We start from the raw sequence: 19,259 nt of genomic DNA on the forward strand, positions 1-19,259 counted from the left end.
AGAGGGAGGGATGGATGGATGATAGAGGGATGAATGGAGGGATGAATGGAGGGATAGAGGGAGGGATGGATGCATGGATGATAGAGGGATGAATGGAGGGATAGAGGGATGGATGGATGGATGGATGGATGGATGATAGAGGGATGAATGGAGGGATAGAGGGAGGGATGGATGGATGATAGAGGGATGAATGGAGGGATAGAGGGAGGGATGAATGGAGGGATAGAGGGATGGATAGAGGGATGAATGGAGGGATGAATGGAGGGATGATTGGAGGGATAGAGGGAGGGATGGATGGATGAATGGAGGGATAGAGGGAGGGATAGAGGGATGAATGAAGGGATGAATGGAGAAATAGAGGGAGGGATGGATGGATGATAGTGGGATGGATGTATGATAGAGGGATAGATGATAGAGGGATATATAGATACAGATAATAGATAGATAGAGATAGAATCATAGATAGAATCATAGATAGAATCATAGATAGATAGAATCATAGATAGAATCATAGATAGATAGAATCATAGATAGATAGATAGATAGATAGAGGGATAGAAATAGATAGAGGAATAGATAGATAGATAGATAGAGATAGAGGGATAGAAATAGATAGAAGGATAGAAATAGATAGAGGGATAGATAGATAAATACTGTATCTCAATGTTGGTGAAAGAGTCAGATTCATTTGTTCCCATAAAACTACTATAAAGAAATGAGGAAAAAAATACAAATACAATTTTTTTTTTTTTATCTTCACCACCTTGGATTCAAACCAGCAACGTTCAAAACTTGTGTCCAGCAACCTCCTGGCTTTCCTAGCTGCTCTAGCTGTTGAGCCACTAGGATTGATGACATCAGGGGGAGGATTTCACATAAATGAACCTACAATGCAGCCTCTTACACAGTAGATTACACAGGACACAGCTACATTGTACAGAACAGCATCTCTATGTCCTGTATTCTAGAGGAAGAGGAAAAGAGGATTTTTTTTCCTTCTAATAAAGTTACTAAAAATAATAAAAAAAATAGAATAATGTAATTTGATTGCACTTTTTTATAAAATAATAAACATCACAAATCAGCAAATAACATGGACATATTTGGTGTCCCTGTAATCGTAATGACCTGAACAACACAGCGATCAGATTATTTATGGGGATCGGTAAATGGCGGGAAAAAAAAGGCGCAATATATTATTTTTCTTTATTAAAACCTATAAAAAATGTAAGAAAAATGGATCACTGAGGCCGTGTTCACACATAGCGTAAATGCTGCATTTTTTCTGCAGGTGTCCGCGCCACGAGTGCAATAACAATGTTCTCTGATTATTGCGTGTTTGCGGTATTTTTTATACATTGTCCCCCTTATTTGATACATGTTTGTTGCTGATGTGAATCCTGAAGCTTATAAAGAAAGAAACACCAAATCCGCACCGTTCAGCGGCGCCTTTCCACGCACCAGGGGCAGAGATTTCATGATGTCTCATCCACTTTGCTTGGACAATTAGTCCATATTCACATGTAGTGTAAATGCTGCATTTTTTTCTGCTGTTTCTTTGCACATTTATTCTGCTGTGTTTAATTGTCCAAGTAAAGTGGATGTGATTCCATGAAAAGACGCCGCTGAATTCTGCGGTTTTCGGGGGGGGGGGGGGGTTTCTCTGGAGGTTTCTATGTGGAGCTTAAAAAATGCAGGAAAAAGCTTCTCTACAATAAAAACACTTAAAGACGCAGATTCACATCTGAACCAAAAATGCATTAAATAATGGAGAAAAGGCAGAAAAAATGCAGCAAAAATGGAAAAAACAGAGAAGATAGTTATTGTGTAGTTTGGTGCAGACAGAAACAAAAAGAAACAGAATTTATGCAACGTGTGAACACGGATTGATAGGCACAAATAAGCAACATGTCATATAGTGACACAGAAATATAAAAAAATTCTGACTGCTATGAATATGAATGAACAGTCCGGGGCATCTGCTGAATGACCCTTACTGCTAAATGGGTGTGGCTAGGGGTGTGGCTAGGGGCGTGGTCAAAATTTGCCGCGGCGCACTGCACGCGCCGCATACTTTGTCCCTCTTTCCTTTCTTGAAAAGTTGGGAGGTATGGTATAGGGACATTAGGGGGCGTAGGGTACAGACTCAGGTGAGTTGCAGGAGGTGTCACCTGTTACGTCTCCCTATCATTAGGGCCTTCCTTTTTTATCATTCCCGTTGTTACCCTTGTGTTATGCTGCACGTTAAGCTTCTCTACACTCTGGCGTGACATGATGTTTTAATGTTTTGGTTTTGATAATCACTCTTTTGACACCCACTGGCCTTTCTCCCCCGCACTCCCCCTTCAGGACAGCAGACAGGGCGGGTAAACAGAGCAGGATGGAGCCACAAAGGCCCACTCTCAATGCACAAGTCACTAAAAGTCCAGTGCATTTCTGCAACTTTAATTACAGATATTTCAGCCCCATCTTTCTACATCAGGTATAATAATACAGCATCCTAGTGCCAGTATCTCTGCCTTTACTTCATATAGGAAAATCCTGCTGGTTGGTTCTGTTTAAGATTCCTTTCTCAGAAGCTTTTATTATGAGGAGAGCATATTTAGTTTTACAGTGGGTACAGAAAGTTTTCAGACCCCTTTACATTTTTCACTCTTTGTTTCATTGCAGCCATTTGGTAAATTCAAGAAAGTTCTTTTTTTCTCATTAATGTACACTCTGCACCCCATCTGGACAGAAAAAAAACCAGAAATGTATAAATTTCTGCAAATTTAAAGAAGTTGTCCAGTTACCAAAACTGATTTTTTTTTTCTGATAAATCTTGCTAATATGTGCCCCTCAACACATCTATTATGTTTTTTCAGCAAAATTACCGTTTATTGTGCACTAGCAGCACATGCTCATTGCTGGCTCCAGCTCTGATGGGGTTAATCTCTCCTCTGACTTCCTGTGTTCAGTTCCTACAAGTCCCAGAATTCTTTGTGGCTCTAGGGCGGTGTCTAGCTTATCTAACACACCCATTGTGTCTAATACACCCACTCTGCTCCCACCCAAACCCTCCTCCCTGCCTCTTCCCAGTGGATGTGCACTGAGATCAATCACACAGAGACAGCAGCAGCTCTGCACAGCCAGGGGAAGAAAGTGTGTGTGCGCGTATATACAGTGTATGTGTATGTGTATGTGTGCGCGTATATACAGTGTGTGTGTATATACAGTGTGTGTGCGTATATACAGTGTGTGTATATATACAGTGTGTGTGTGAGTGTGTGTGTGTATGTCATACTCACCTGTCTGCAGGGTCCCGATGCCATGCCTGCTTCCAGCCCCTGTCTCGGTACCGCCGCTCTGGCTGTGTGCAGTCTCCCCGGGGCACGTACGAAGCTTGCAGGACCTGGCGGTGGATCACCTGATGCAGTCACCTGACGCATCAGCTGATCGATTCTCGCGGTGCCAGCGGCCGGCTATCAGCTGATCCTGCCGTCAGGGGACTTCATCAGCTGATTACCGGCAGCTCCTGCAGTGATGGGCCAGGATCAGACTCTGCTGCAGGAGCTGCCGGTAATCAGCACAGACGTATTTATTTATTTATTTATATTTTTCTACTGATGCATCAGCTCATTGTATAAAAGCCAATTATACAGTCAGCTGATGTGTGATGTGATTCACGTAGTTTAACCTGACACATCATCTGATCGCTTTGCCTTCCAGCAAACCGATCAGATGATATTGGATCCTGATTGGACGGCGCGGGACTCTAACCCAGGATTACTGCAGAGGGGGGTTTATTTCAATAAAGATGGAGTCACTAATTGTGTTGTGTTTTATTTCTAATAAAAATATTTTTCTGGGTGTTGCGGTTTTTTTTTTTATCATTACTAGAAATTCATGGTGGCCATGTCTAATATTGGCGTGACACCATGAATTTCGGGCTTAGGGCTAGCTGATAATATACAGCTAGCCCTAACTCCATTATTACCCAGCTAGCCACCCGGCATCAGGGCAGCTGGAAGAGTTGGATACAGCGCCAGAAGATGGCGCTTCTATGAAAGCGCCATTTTCTGGGGTGGCTGCGGACTGCAATTCGCAGTGGGGGTGCCCAGAAAGCTTGGGCACCCTTCACTGTGGATTCAAATCCCCAGCTGCCTAGTTGTACCCGGCTGGAGACCAAAATTAGGCGAAGCTTACGTCATTTTTTTTTTTAAAATTATTTCATGAAATTCATGAAATAAAAAAAAAAGGGCTTCTCTATATTTTTGGTTCCCAGCCGGGTACAAATAGGCAGCTGGGGGTTGGGGGCAGCCCGTACCTGCCTGCTGTACCCGGCTAGCATACAAAAATATGGAGAAGCCCATGTCATTTTTTTTTTCTTTTTGGGTAAAAAACTGCATACAGTCCTGGATGGAGGATGCTGAGCCTTGTAGTTCTGCAGCTGCTGTCTGCTCTCCTGCATACACTAGTGAATGGAGGATGCTGAGCCTTGTACTGCAGCTGCTGTCTGCTCTCCTGCATACAATGAACATTTTGAATAAGGAAATGACATCAGACCTTTTTTTTTTTCATCAACAATCTTTAAGGGCATTGTGCACTGATTAAAAACGCAGTGAGCAAAAACGCAGCAAAAAACGCACCAAATCGCGGCAAAAACGTGACATGCAGCACCGCAGGTGACAGAGCAGAGCAAGTTGGTGACATGCTCTGCTCTGACACATAGTGTGCTGCATGTCACTGTATCCACTCTGGCACTTGTTGTGCAGGTGACCGGATGATACATGTCACTAACTTGCTCCACTCTGTGACTTCTGCTGCATTGTTCCAACTGTATACACTCTCACCTGAACAAGTCTCAGAGTGGGGCAGTTAGTGACATGTATCATCCGGTCACCTGCACAACAAGTCCCAGAGTGGTGAAAGATAGTGACATGCAGCACACTATGTGTCAGAGCAGAGCATGTCACTGTCTCCACTCCGCTGACCTCACAGCCCGTACACGCTGCGATGGATGCAGGGGGACACAGAACAAGTAATCGGCCGACACTGGAGTCATCTGATTACTTGGGATGAATGAGAAGTAAAATGCTCTGGTGCTCGATGGGCGAAGCCCATGCCGATTTTTTTTTTAAAAAAAAATTCATTAAAAATAAAAAAACAAAAAAAATCACATTGTTTGTGGGCTCCCGCTGCATTTTCTATTGCTAACGGTAACCAAAGCAGCTACTGGCTGCTAGCCCCCGCTGCTTGGTGTTACTTTCACTGGCAATAGAAATGCAGGGAAGCATTTTTTTTTTTATAAAGGTTTTTCCCTGAAAACATTTTTAAGAAAATGACGTGGGCTTCGCCATATTTTTGTATGCTAGCCAGGTACAGCAGGCAGCTACGGGCTGCCCCCAAGCCCCAGCTGCCTAGTTGTACCCGGCTGGGAACCAAAAATATAGAGAAGCCCTTTTTTTTCATGAATTTCATGAAATAATTAAAAAAAAAAATGATGTGGGCTTCGCCAAATTTTTGAGTCCAGCCAGGTACAACTAGGCAGCTGGGGATTGGAATCCACAGTGCAGGGTGCCCAAACTTTCTGGGCCCCCCACTGCGAAATGCAGTCCACAGCTGCCCCAGAAAATGGCGCTTTCATAGAAGCGCCATCTTCAGGCGCTGTATCCAACTCTTCCAGTGGCCCTGGTGGCAGGTGGCACGCTGGGTAATAAGGGGTTAATACCAGCTATGTTTTACCAGCTGGTATAAAGCCCGAGATTCTTAATGTCAGGCCAAGTTTAACCTGGCCATTAAGAATCTCTAACAAAGGGTTTAAAAAAAAAAAAAAAAAAAGACATCACACAGAGAAAAATACTTTATTAGAAATAAATACACAGACACAGTAGGGACTCAATGTTTATTACTCCCTCTCACCCCTCCACGATGGAGAGATTTCTGTACTGACCATGCCAGGTGAGAGCAAGGAAAAAGAGCGAGCGGGGGGAGGAAAAGAGAGCGAGCGGTGGGGGAAAGAGAGCGAGCGGTGAGGGAAAGAGAGCGAGCGGGGGGGGAGAAGAGCGAGCGGGGGGGGAAGAAGAGAGCGAGCGGGGGGGGAGAAGAGAGCGAGCGGGCAGGGAAGAGAGAGGGGGGGAGAAGAGAGAGAGGGGGGGAGAAGAGAGAGAGGGGGGGAGAAGAGAGAGGGGGGGAGAAGAGAGAGGGGGGGAGAGAGAGAGGGGGGAGAAGAGAGGGGGGAGACAGAGGGGGGGAGAGAGAGAGGGGGGAGAGAGGGGGGAAGAAGAGAGAGAGGGGAGAAGAGAGAGAGGGGGGGAGAAGAGAGAGAGGGGGGAGAAGAGAGAGAGGGGGAGAAGAGAGAGAGGGGGAGAAGAGAGAGAGGGGGAGAAGAGAGAGAGGGGGGAGAGAGAGGGGGGGAGAAGAGAGAGAGGGGAGAAGAGAGAGGGGGGAGAAGAGAGAGGGGGGCAGAAGAGAGAGAGGGGGAGAAGAGAGAGAGGGGGGGAGAAGAGAGAGAGGGGGGAGAAGAGAGAGAGGGGGGGAGAAGAGAGAGAGGGGGGAGAAGAGAGGGGGGGGGAAGAGAGAGGGGGGGAGAAGAGAGAGGGGGGGAGAAGAGAGCGAGGGGGGGAGAAGAGAGAGGGGGGAGAAGAGAGAGAGGGGGGGAGAAGAGAGAGAGGGGGGAGAAGAGAGAGGGGGGAGAAGAGAGAGAAAGAGAGAAGGGGGGAGATGAGAGAGAGGGGGGAGAAGAGTGGGGGGAGAGAAGAGAGTGGGGAAAGAAGAGGGGGGGGGCAGAGGTGCTCTGTCACCAACTGTCTCCACTCTGTGACTTGTGGTGCAGGTGACAGAGTGCAGACAGTTGGTCCCATGCAGTAGGACAGATGGCAGAGCACAGCGGTGACATGCCTGTCAGTGTCTTGCTGCATCCTGCAGTGCTGCTGGGAGGAGCAGATGATCACACTGCCCGACACCGGCCGCTCTCCTGACATCGCAGCAGAGCGGGCGGGTAGACAGTGTGATCACATACTTACGTGCAGGGGGGGATTCAGCTGAAGAACCCCCCCCCTGTACTGCACACTGGCGCCCCGTGCCTCACCATCTGCAGGACGCTTAGCCGGCTCCACAGTGACGTCCTCCGGATCCTCCCCTCGATGCTGAGCTGTGACGTGCGGTAGTCACCACCCACGGCCCTGTCACTCAATCTGAGTGGTGCCAGCCTCCTCTGACGTACCCGTCCAGTTTGAGAGCCCGGAAATGCCGGGACATCAGAGGATGCTGGCGGCCACAGCTCCAGGGGGTCATGTGACAGGCACTGAGCGTGCAGCATAGCGCCGCTCAGTGCCAGAAATGGAAATACAAGCCAATGGAGAAAATACCTAGAATTGTAAGTAGAACTTCTACAGAAAATAAAAAAAAATGGGTGAACCACCCCTTTAAAAAAACAAACCAAAAACATGAAATATCACATGGTCATAAGTATTCAGCCCCATTGCTCAATATTGTGTAGAAGCACCCTTTTGAGCTAGTACAGCCATGAGTCTTCTTGGGAATGATGCAACAAATTTCTTTCACCTGGATTTGGGGATCCTCGGCCATTCTTCCTTGCAGATCCTCTCCAGTTCCGTCAGATTGGATGGTGAACGTTGGTGGACAGCCATTTTCAGGTCTCTCCAGAGATGCTCAATTGGGTTTAGGTCAGGGCTCTGGCTGGGCCAGTCAAGAATAGTCACAGAGTTATTCTGAAGCCACTCCTTTGTTATTTTAGCTGTATGCTTAGGATCATTGTTTTGTTGGAAGCTGAACCTTTGGTCAAGTCTGAGGTCAAGAGCCCTATGGAAGAGGTTTTATTCCATGATATCTCTGTACATTTTCATGATGCAATGTCTGAACTACCATCTCCGTGCTGCCACATCTGAGCTACCATCTCTGTGCTGCCACATCTGAGCTGCCACCTCTGTGGCTGCCATATTGGAGCTACCACCTCTGTGCCTGCCACGTCTGAGCTACCACCTCTGTACCACCAAATCCGAGTTTCCACATTAGTGTTGCCACATCCGTACACATCAGCACTAGACATTGAGAGAGTTATCCAGTCCGAAAAAGCCGACCTCCACTGGTCCTGGCAGTCATGCATTTAGGCCCCCTGGGGCTGCGCCTGACAGTCCCAGTTTTTTTTTCTTTACAGGTTAGCTCCTCCAGGGGAATCAAGTGTACGGCCCAGTGGGGCCACTCCCAGCCACCCGCCGCCCCTCGTCGACCGTAACAGTTATCCCTGTTTTGGATGACTATTCCATCCCCCTTGTCGCTGCTGATAGAGTTACTATATCTGAATCATTGCATAATGATTTTAGGGCAACCGTTGCTTTTTTATTTAGATTACTTTGGGAAGAAGGGAGTGTAATATTTCTGATTTTATTGAACTCTTCAAGCACCAAGTAGAGGAAAGTGTTCAAAGAATGATCTTGGCTTTCAAGGGATAAAAGCTTGACTTTGGAAAAAACAGCACTATGTAGTCCTGTGTCATATAGAAATGATAAAATCCACAAAGACTCAACAAGACCCCATATTCAACTTGAATGCACAAGAATGCAGAAAAGGACAGATTTATGACCAGTAGAGATAAGAGCAGCAGGTGAACAGAAAAATAACAGAGAAATTAAAATCCTTTGTTTCTCCTTATAGAAAATATGAATTATGGTTTTATGAACTGCATCAATATAATAGATAGGAAACTCATGTTTTCAAATTTGTATTAAAGTGGAGAACGCAAAGCATTGTTTCATATCATTGAGTGACAGCCTGGGTCCCGCCCAATGGATATCGTTCAGATAGGAGATATTGCATAGATATTTTCACCTATCTATGAACAGATAAAATCGTGATAAGAAACATGACTGTAATATCTCCTGCCTGAGACATCCAGGAGAAACCATATCGTAAAAGTTGGGAATCTCATAATTTTCTAAGACTTAGATACATCCTATAGTTATCTGAAATCTAGTCCTGTTATGAGTCACCAGAGGGGAAGTATGTGGGTGTAACTTGTGTTAATAAAAAAATAATGCCAATTATGATCCTCGTTCAGTGAAAGGAACATTGCCCATGTAGGATTGCTCTACATTACATTGGAATCCTTCCCTCCAAAAATCTGAAGCCATTTCTGTATCCCAGGTTCAGTCATTTTCTTTTGTTATTCCCTTTTATTTTATGTATTTGTATATGCTGTATTGTTTTTTTCCCCTTTATAATATCTGTTGTATATTTTTATAAACACTGCATACTTTTCAGATTAAATACAGTGGGTATGGAAAGTATTCAGACCCCTTTTTCACTCTTTGTTTCATTGCAGCCAATGATATATTCAAAACAGTTCTTTTTTTTCCTCATTGATGTACACTGTGCACCCCATCTTGACAGAAAAAAAGCAGAAATGTTTGCAAATTTATTAAACAATAAAAACTGAAATATCACATGGTCATAAGTATTCAGCCCCTTTGCTCAGTATTGAGTAGAAGTACCATTTTGAGCTAGTACAGCCATGAGTCTTCTTGGGAATGATGCAACAAGTTTTTCACACCTGGATTTGGGGATCCACTGCCATTCTTCCTTGCAGATCTTCTCCAGTTCTGTCAGGTTGGATGGTGAGCGTTGGTGGACAGCCATTTTCAGGTCTCTCCAGAGATGCTCAATTGGGTTTAGGTCAAGGCTCTGGCTGGGCTGGTCAAGAATTGTCACAGAGTTGTTCTGAAGCATCTGTCTTGTTGGAAGGTGAACCTTCGGCCAAGTCTGAGGTCTAGAGCACTCTGGAAGACGTTTTCTTCCAGGATATCTATGTACTTGGCCGCACTCATCTTTCCTTCAATTGCAACCAGTCATCCAGTTCCTACAGCTGAAAAACACCCCATAGCATGATGCTGCCACCACCATGTCTCACTGTGGCTATTGTATTGGGCAGGTGATGAGCAGTGCCTGGTTTTCTCCACACATACCGCTTAGAATTATCACCAAAAAGTTTTATCTTCGTCTCATCAGACCAGAAAATCATATTTCTCATAGTCTGGGAGTCCTTGATGTGTTTTTTTGCAAACTCATTGCGTGCTTTCGTATGTCTTTCACTGAGGAGAGGTGTCCGTCGGGCCTCTCTGCCATAAAGGCTTGGCTGGTGGACGTCTGCAGCGATAGTTGACTTTGTGGAACTTTCTCTCATCTTCCTACTGCATCTCTGGAGCTCAGCCACCATGATCTTGGAGTTCTTCTTTACCTCTCTCACCAAGACTCTTCTCCCACGATTGCTCAGTTTGTCTGGACAGCCAGGTCTAGAAAGAGTCCTGGTGGTCCCAAACTTCTTCTATTTAAGGATTATGGAGGCCACTGTTCTCTTAGGAACATTGAGTACTGCAGAAATTATTTTGTAAGCTTGGCCAGTGCTGTGCTTTACCACAATTCTGTCTCTGAGCTCCTTGTCAGTCTGACATGCACTGTGAGGTCTTATATAGACAGGTGTGTGCCTTTCCATATGAAGTCCTATCAGTTTAATGAACACAGCTGGACTCCAATGAAGAAGTAGAACCATCTCAAGGAGGATCATAATGAAATGGACAGCATGTGACTAAATATGAGTGTCTGAGCAAAGGGTCTGAATACTTATGACCATGTGATTTCATTTTTACTTGTTAAAAAAATGTTGAAAAATTCCTACATTTCTTTTTTTTTCAGTCAAGATGGGGTGCAGAGTGTACATTAATGAGAAAAAAAATAACTTTTTTGAATTTACCAAATGGCTGAACGATGGCTGAATGAAACAAAGAGTACCTCAAGACCAGCCAGTACATCCTTGGTTCTCTCTGAGACACCTTCCCGAAAGGTGTCTGTTAGTCCTTGATCATTCCATCTTAATTCAGAAGCAAGGACGCAGAAATGAACTGCATACTGACCCACAGTCAGAACTCCTTAACACAAATGCAGAAGAGAGGACTCAGCCGTGATGACCAGAGCCGGTTCCTCCAAAACTCTCTGGAAGGACTACAGAAATTTCAACAAGTCAGTAGTAATTGGGTCATTTCTTTCCCACAGGGAACAAACCCAGGCAAGAGGCTCTCCACCGAGGTGCGACATCAGAAACGCCACTCTGGACTGGTCTGAAGAAATCGATTGACCCAACAGCTTAAAATGTAGGATGCACTGGTTGATGAAACCTCGGCATTGCTTGGGATACAGCAAGATACTGCCAGTATAGCACTGCCTTTACTTCATATAGCAAAGTCATGTTGGCTGGGGTCCTGGGTTCAAATCCCACCAAGGACAACATCTGCAAGGAGTTTGTATGTTCTCCCCGTGTTTACGTGGGTTTCCTCCGGGTACTCTGGTTTCCTCCCACACTCGAAAGACATACTGATAGGGACTCTACATTGTGAGCCCCAATGGGGACAGTGTTGCCAATGTATGTAAAGCGCTGTGGAAATAATAGCGCTATATAAATGAATAAAATTATTATTATTATTATTCTCTTTAAGATTCCTTTCTCAAAAACTTTTGTTATGAAGAGAGCAAATTTTGTTTTACTTATAGAAAAAGGATCCATAGTTGTAATCCCTTAGTGTATGAGGTTGGAGAGAATATTCTGAGCTTCCTTATATAGTCATCCCTGCTTTGTCAGTTAATAGTTCCTATATCTGAATCATTGCATAATGATTTTAGGGCGACCTTTTCTTTTTTATTTAGGTTATTTTGGGTATATGGGAATGTAAATGTGATGCTACTACCAGGGGGAGCCGGTACTCAGGCAGTATGTAGTGCTTCTAAGTGAAGTTAGGCAGAAGTCCACTAGAGGTCACTAGCATCCATTGAGGGATGCAATAGAATAGTTGATCAAGCCGATAGTGAGTCCCGGGAAGTAATGTAGATACAGAGGGATAAGCGGAACCGGAGTCAAGGGAGAGCTGAGGGTCAGAAAGCCAGAAGGTATCATCAGGAGCTGGAGGGGAGCAGAGCCGTAATTAGAGAGCAAGCCAGGGTCATAAACCAAGAGGACAAGTTAGTATAGAGGAGGGACTGGAGACGGGATAACAAAGCAGAGAGCGGGTTAGGGAGACAGGGAGGTAAGACAAGACAGGAAGGATGGAGGTCAGGGAAAGGAGTACTAGGCAGTGGGCAGGATCAGAACAGACTCACAGGAACCAGAAGCACACACTGCAGAGCAGGAACTATTCACTGTCGTACCAAGATAAACAGTTGCAAGATAAGGCAGCGTGACCCCAGAAACAAGGCACGACAGAATAGTCTCCTCCCATCGGACCTAACCCCGGTAGAATGCAGACAACAGGAAAACAAACATATTCAATGCCTCTCCACAAGCAGAGTCATATGGGAATCATGACAGTAAAATTTCTGATTTTATTGAACTCTTCAAGCACGAAGTCCAGAAAAGTGTCCAAAAAATGACCCTGGCATTAAAGGGGATTAAAGCTCGATTTTGGAAAAACATTAATACGTAGTTTTGTATAATATAGAAATTATAAAATCCATAAAGACTCAACAAGACCCCTATGAAGCTAACCCCCTCCTTTGGAAACAAGTAACTAAAAAGAATCCTCTAGCAGATGTTAGGCCCATCTCAACTTGAATGCACAAGAATGCAGAAAAGGACAGATTTATAACCAGTAGAAATAAGAGCAGCAGTTAAACAGAAAAAGCAGATAAATTCAAATCTTTTGTTTCCCCTTATAGAAAATAAGTAAGGTTTTATGAACTGCGTTGATATCAAGAGAGAAAATTCATATTTTCAAATTTGTGATAATAAAGTGGAGAATGAAAAGCATCGTTCTGCATCAGTGGGTGACGACCGGTGTCCTGCCAAATGAATATGGGCCACATAGATGAAAATATCTATGAAATGTCTCCCATCTATGAACAGATAAAATCGTTATAGGAAAGATGACGTAATATCTCCCGCCTAGGACCTCCAGGTGCAAAAATGTTGTAAAAATTGTGACTCTCATAATTTTCTAAGACTTAGACACATACTATAGATATGTTAATTCCATCCCTGTTATGAGTTACCAGAGGGAAAGTATTTGGGTGTAACTTGTGTTAATAAAAAGCTAATGTTAATTATGATCCTCATTGAAAGAAAGGAACATTGCCGTGTAGGATTGCTCTACGTTCCATTGAAGTCCTTCCCTCCAGAAATCAGAAGTCATTTCTGTGACCCAGGTTCAGTAATTTCCCTTTTGTTATTCTTTTTTAATTAATGCAATTGTATATACTGTATTTTTTTGTTTCCCTTTGTAATATCTTTTTGTATATTTTTATAAACACTGCCTACTTTTCAGATTAAATTTATAACAATAGCGTATGGCTTTGGGATGTGATTTATAGATTAAGAGGAACAAAGCTACCTGTAACGTGTGTCCTATCGACCTGTATAAGCAGAGACCCTGATTCTAGGGATGTGTCATTTACTTGGCTGCTTGCTGAAGTTTTGATAAAAATCAGTTTTATCTGCTTAAGATCTACCAGTTCTCGAAATACTGCTCTGTGTATAATCCCACCCACACCACTGATTGGCAGCTGTGTACAATGAGCATAGGCAGAAAGCTGCCAATCAGGTGAGAGCAGGGTTATACACAGCTTATGGAGATGGAGGATACATGGCTGTAGGTTTATTAGTTCTCTAGTGATAATCCTCTAACGATAATACTGTGATTTTTATCAAAACTACAGCAAGCAGCCAAGTATATGACACATCATTGGAATCAGAGTCCCTGCCTGTCACGGGTGACAGACAATCCTGTGGTGTCCGACTATAGAAAGCCACAGTGTCTGGCTGTGCAAAATGGTCCCTAACTTTCTATTTTTGCTGCTGTCAGTATTCAGGATACTAGGTATCTGCTCTGCTGGGTTTTTATCCTTTTCCCCTTAAGATCCAGCAGAGCTCCCATTCCCTTCAGCTGTTATTCATCTGTAATTCTCCTTGGGTTTAAATACTCTCATTTTCCCTGGACTTGTGCTGGTCATATTCAATTCCTTCACAAGCTCTGAATGCAAGCAGGCGGCTTGCATGCATCAGTAGGATTGTTACTGTTCTTTACTGAACTTCTTACTGAGTCGTTTAGAGATGCGTTGTTTGTTGTTTTTCCTTGTTTATTATCTCTGTGTGTCCTTTAGTACCTGGTGGGGTTGACGAAGAGCTCATCCCAATTGCTATCTACGTAGGGTCCAGATCAGGCTCAGCCTAGGGTCAGATATTCATCTCGGTGCATAGGTGCAGAATCTATCTAGGGCGGGAACCCAGGGCCCAGCAGTAGGCACTATCTCCCCCTTTTCTAGTCATAAGGTTTCCCTTCCCTTTTGCCGTTCACTTGGTACTTCCCCGTACCTAGTGTGACACTGTCTTAATGTTATTCTGACTTTTAATTAAGTGGTAAACACAGAATGACAGAATCCATTAAATTCACAACCCCAGCATAGGTGTCATAAATGTTACTTACTCTTCACCAAGAGATAGACCCCTTTCAGTTCTGGTCTCTCTACACCCATAATCTAAACTGTGTGGGCAGAGATTAGAGAACCTGAGTAGTAAAGTTTGATGTTTGTATCAAATATAGACTTTGTAAAAAAAAAAAAATCAGTGTTCAAATTCGGAGATCGGGTTCATTACGTATCCTAACCACTCGATCTATCATCGGTGTGCTCAGGTACACGTGGTGCCTCCTTGTGCCATGCTAGAAATATTACTCCCTTCAGGGACTGGAGTGAGATTTCTGGCATAGGGAACACCACAGATCGTTATGATTTAAAGGAGCTGTGGTATCACGCCCCCGTCACACCTAAGCTCTGCCAATTTTAGAGTGAAAATGCCAAATCTTGGCACAACTTTCCAAGTGCTTGTGACAGGTTTTTTTTGGCATAAAAGCTTTGATAATTTGGGACCAGAGCGTCTTAATAACTTCCACATATCTAGGATGCATAGTGTGATTAAATTCTCCCCTCACAATTTTGGTGTGAAATGTCTACAGGTCTGCGCCAACTCCAGAGGTTCTGAGGCAAAATCATCACATCTAGACAACAGAGAAAGCTAGGCATGAAGAATATATATTTACAAGCATTTATTAACAAAACAACAAGCTTTGAAATGCAATTATATACAATGTGATATACTTCAGAGTTCCTATCTCCAATCTGGGGCTGTGCTTTTTAGTAAATAAAGCAGTGGGCAACCTGAGATTAGTGAATTATCTAAATATAATCCAGTATCAAAACCTTTCGCAAATGTTCCTAAAGGCTCTCAAAAAGGCTAACAGTGTGCCAGCTAAAAAAGAAAATGAATATTCACTGCTCCTCACACCATAATCCCGCCCAATTCTAGGCAATGAAGCCAGCCCAAACCAAGAAGTAGGCGGTATTATTAGCATGGGGAGCAGTGAATATTCATTCTCTTTAATATCGGGTACACATGATTACGAAGCCGCCCGCTTACTGCTATGACTGGACGATCACGTGTGTCTACTATTAGACATTGAATATTCACTGTTCCCAAAACCCATAATTCCGGCTGTGGGGAGCAGTGAATATTCTGGCAGCTTACTGAAAGAAAATGTCCGTAGCCCTCGAGAGCTAAGAAGACGTTGTAGACAATCCGTTCCAAGCAAAGACTGAAGTTTATTCCGAGATAGCAACAGAGCAGATAAGACAGGTTATGCGGCAGGATGACACACGCAGGTGTCTTGCAGAACAGCAGAATTAGCAACAGATGAAGAAGTGTCCCCCGAAAGGCGTGTGGGGCTCTTATACATGTTACACAAAGGAAAGCTCATACTGCAGAGAAAGGCGTATACGTTGGAGAACAAAGAATATAATGATACATCATGACATTATTTAAGAGCATTGCGGTAAAAACTTATTGGATTCCTATGGGCCTCCATGATACTTTTCACTAGTTCAGCCGTGTCGTCATTGCTGATATTTCTGATCCCTGAAGGCGCCTCTAATCACATAACTCTTCACACACTGACAACTCTATTGACAACTTAATTTCTTTATCAATTCAATACACCTGCTATTCATGACGACACATCACCATCTATCAACTGACGCAATTGTATTCTTCTATTCAATTTAACCTTTTTTGGGCCTTTTCTTATACTTCCTAATTACACTGATGTCATCTCTATGTCCTCTCTGGGGGGAGAACTCTAGCCAGTGCAGCTCATTAGCTGCAAAGTTAGTTTGCTCAAGTCTTCCCAAGATGGCTGTTAGATACAACATGGCTACTCAGCATATTATGGCTGACTATTCTGTAACACTTACGTCTGCGTGTAACTGGGGGCACTTACTGGCAGTAATGTCATGCGCTGCGCCGCTTACATGCTGAAGTCACTTGCCAGCATCAGAAGAGAACACCGTGCACCGGGATAGCAGAGGGATGGGGAGTATAATCATTTTTTTTCTTATGTATGCAGTGTGATGGGGAAATATATACCAGAATGGGCCCAAGATGAGGGCTATATATACAAGAAAGGGGACATATATACTAGGACAAGAACCATATATACCAGGATGGGGATCATATATACCAGGATGGGATAAAGATGGGCAACATATATACCAGGATGGATATACAATATACACGAGGATGAGAGACACATCAACAGTACCTGGAAGGGGCCCAGAATGGGTGACATCAGTACAGAATTGGGGGATTTTATCCCAGTAACAGTGTCAGCAGCAGATCCCCCCCATAACAGTGCTTCAGGACCACATTTTTTGTGTCAATCTTTTTCCCTATATTTCTCCTTCAAAACCTAGGTGTGTCTTATGGTCCAAAAAATACAATAGGTTTAAAAAGAAATAAAATGGTTCTTTTCCTCACAAATTCTTACTTGAGCAATTGTAGCCAATCTTTTTATAAAACCCTTTGAATTATAGTACATCATGATGGCTTCTACTGTGTGACTGATCGGACAACAGGATCTGATTAGTCTTAAAACCATTTGGCAAATTCTGAAAGCAAGAATGGCTGGTCCGCTCTGTTGGTTTTCTGATGGTTGGCAAAACTTGATTTACCAGTTAAACATTTCAATTATTCACAACATGAAAAAGGTTCCCTTCCCTGTGCAGCATCTTCACATGTTTAACAAGACCTGATTTACTAGTAAAACATTGCCCACATTCTGAACATGAAAATGGCTTCTCTCTTGTGTGAGATCTTTGATGCCTAACTAGATGTTCTTTCCGAATAAAATATTTCCCACATTCTGAACATGAAAACGGCTTCTCCCCTGTGTGACATCTTTGATGCACAATAAGAACTGATTTCTCAATAAAACATTTCCCACATTCTGAACATGAAAATGGCTTCTCCCCTGTGTGAATTTTATGATGTTTAAGAAAATGTGATTTACTAGTAAAACATTGCCCACATTTTGAACATGAAAATGGCTTCTCCCCTGTGTGAGATCTTTGATGCACAACAAGATCTGATTTCTGAATAAAACATTTCTCACATTCTGAACATGAAAATGGCTTCACCCCTGTGTGAGATCTTTGATGCACAACAAGAACTGATTTCTCAATAAAACATTTCCCACATTCTGAACATGAAAATGGCTTCTCCCCAGTGTGAGATCTTTGATGCACAACAAGAGCTGATTTCTGAGTAAAACATTTACCACATTCTGAACATGAAAATGGCTTCTCCCCTGTGTGAGATCTTTGATGAACAACAAGAACTGATTTCTGAATAAAACATTTCCCACATTCTGAACATGAAAAATGCTTCTCTCCTGTGTGAGATCTTTGATGCTCAACAAGTTCTGATTTCCGACTAAAACATTTCCCACACTCTGAACATGAAAATGGTTTCTCCCCTGTGTGAAGTTTCTGATGTCTAACAAAGCATGATTTCCGAATAAAACATTTTCCACATTCTGAACATGAAAATGGTTTGTCTCCTGTGTGAGATCTTTGATGCTCAACAAGATGTGATTTCCAACTAAAACATTTCCCACACTCTGAACATGAAAATGGTTTCTCCCCTGTGTGAAGTTTCTGATGTCTAACAAAGTATGATTTCTGAATAAAACATTTCCCACATTCTTGACATGAAAATGCCTTCTTCCCAGTGTGATATTTTTGATGCTCAACAAGATGTGATTTCCTGGTAAAACATTTCCCACACTCTGAACATGAAAATGGCTTCTCACCTGTGTGAGATCTTTGATGCACAACAAGATTTGATTTCCAAATAAAACATTTCCCACACTCTGAACATGAAAAGGTCTTCTCCCCTGTGTGAGTTTTTTCATGGATATTAAGATTTGATTTCCTGGTAAAACATTTCCCACATTTTGAACATGAAAATGGTTTCTCCCTTGTAGGAGCAGTTTCGTATTCAACATCCCTTCTGTAACTTTTATTTTGCTTACAATTCTGTGATAAATCGGAATTTTGGACTTGTTTGAAAAGATCAGATGATAGAGATTTCCTAGGAAGGACTGAAGGTATATCTGGGACAACAACATGTTCTTCATATGTATCATGTGGGATACTTTCATCATCTGTTATAAATTCTGAAGATATTAGAGATCCATCTGAACTCCCAATACAGTCATCTGCTAAAAATAAACACCAAGTTATTAATTTTTAATGATATCTTGAAAGTACATTTAATTTTTTTAAACCATAACATCAGAAATTAAATTAGGGAAAAAATTATTCTGAATCTGTTGTCCAATATCGAGATCTAAAGGCCCCTTTACACGCTACGATTTATCTGACAATATGTCGTCGGGATCACGGTTTTCGTGACGCACTTCCGTCGTCGTTAACGACGTCGTTGCGTGTGACACCTACGTACGACTCTGAACGATCTGAAAAATAGCGAAAATCGTTGATCGTTGACACGACGTTCAGTTTCAAAATACTGTTCGTCGTTTGAAATGCAGCAGACATATTGCTACGTTTGACACCCTGCCAACGACGAACAACATCCACATGACTGCCTTGATCAAACAATATCTCGCTGAACGATGTAGCGTTGTTTGTGAGATGGGTACCAAGTGACCGTTACAAAATGACTTATGAGCGATCTCGGCAAATCGTAGCAACGATCTGGGAGTGTCACGTCGCTAACGAGATCACTAGCGATATCATTGTGTGTAAAGCGGCCTTAAGAGTTACATCTTTGTTAATTCGGCTCTCCCATTCCTAGCACCAGTTCTCTGGAATGTGCTATAGTAAATAATCTGATTGATTGTCACAATGTGACTGCAGGATAATGAGGGATA

At 43.0% G+C, this 19,259-nt stretch overlaps 1 protein-coding gene across 1 annotated transcript in view; it reads right to left on the minus strand.

Annotated features, from left to right (window-relative positions):
* LOC142313118 (uncharacterized) overlaps nt 1–19,259 on the minus strand; it is a 63,324-nt gene that overhangs the window by 36,084 nt on the left and 7,981 nt on the right. Inside the window, exons 3-4 of the mRNA XM_075352103.1 lie at nt 17,967–18,587; nt 11,677–11,681 (exon numbers count right to left, since the gene is read on the minus strand). Coding sequence (XP_075208218.1) covers nt 11,677–11,681; nt 17,967–18,587 — 626 coding nt within the window. The remainder of the gene's footprint in view (nt 1–11,676; nt 11,682–17,966; nt 18,588–19,259) is intronic.

This window comes from Anomaloglossus baeobatrachus, chromosome 5 (genome assembly GCF_048569485.1).
Source record: "Anomaloglossus baeobatrachus isolate aAnoBae1 chromosome 5, aAnoBae1.hap1, whole genome shotgun sequence".
Taxonomy (NCBI): Eukaryota; Metazoa; Chordata; class Amphibia; order Anura; family Aromobatidae; genus Anomaloglossus; species Anomaloglossus baeobatrachus.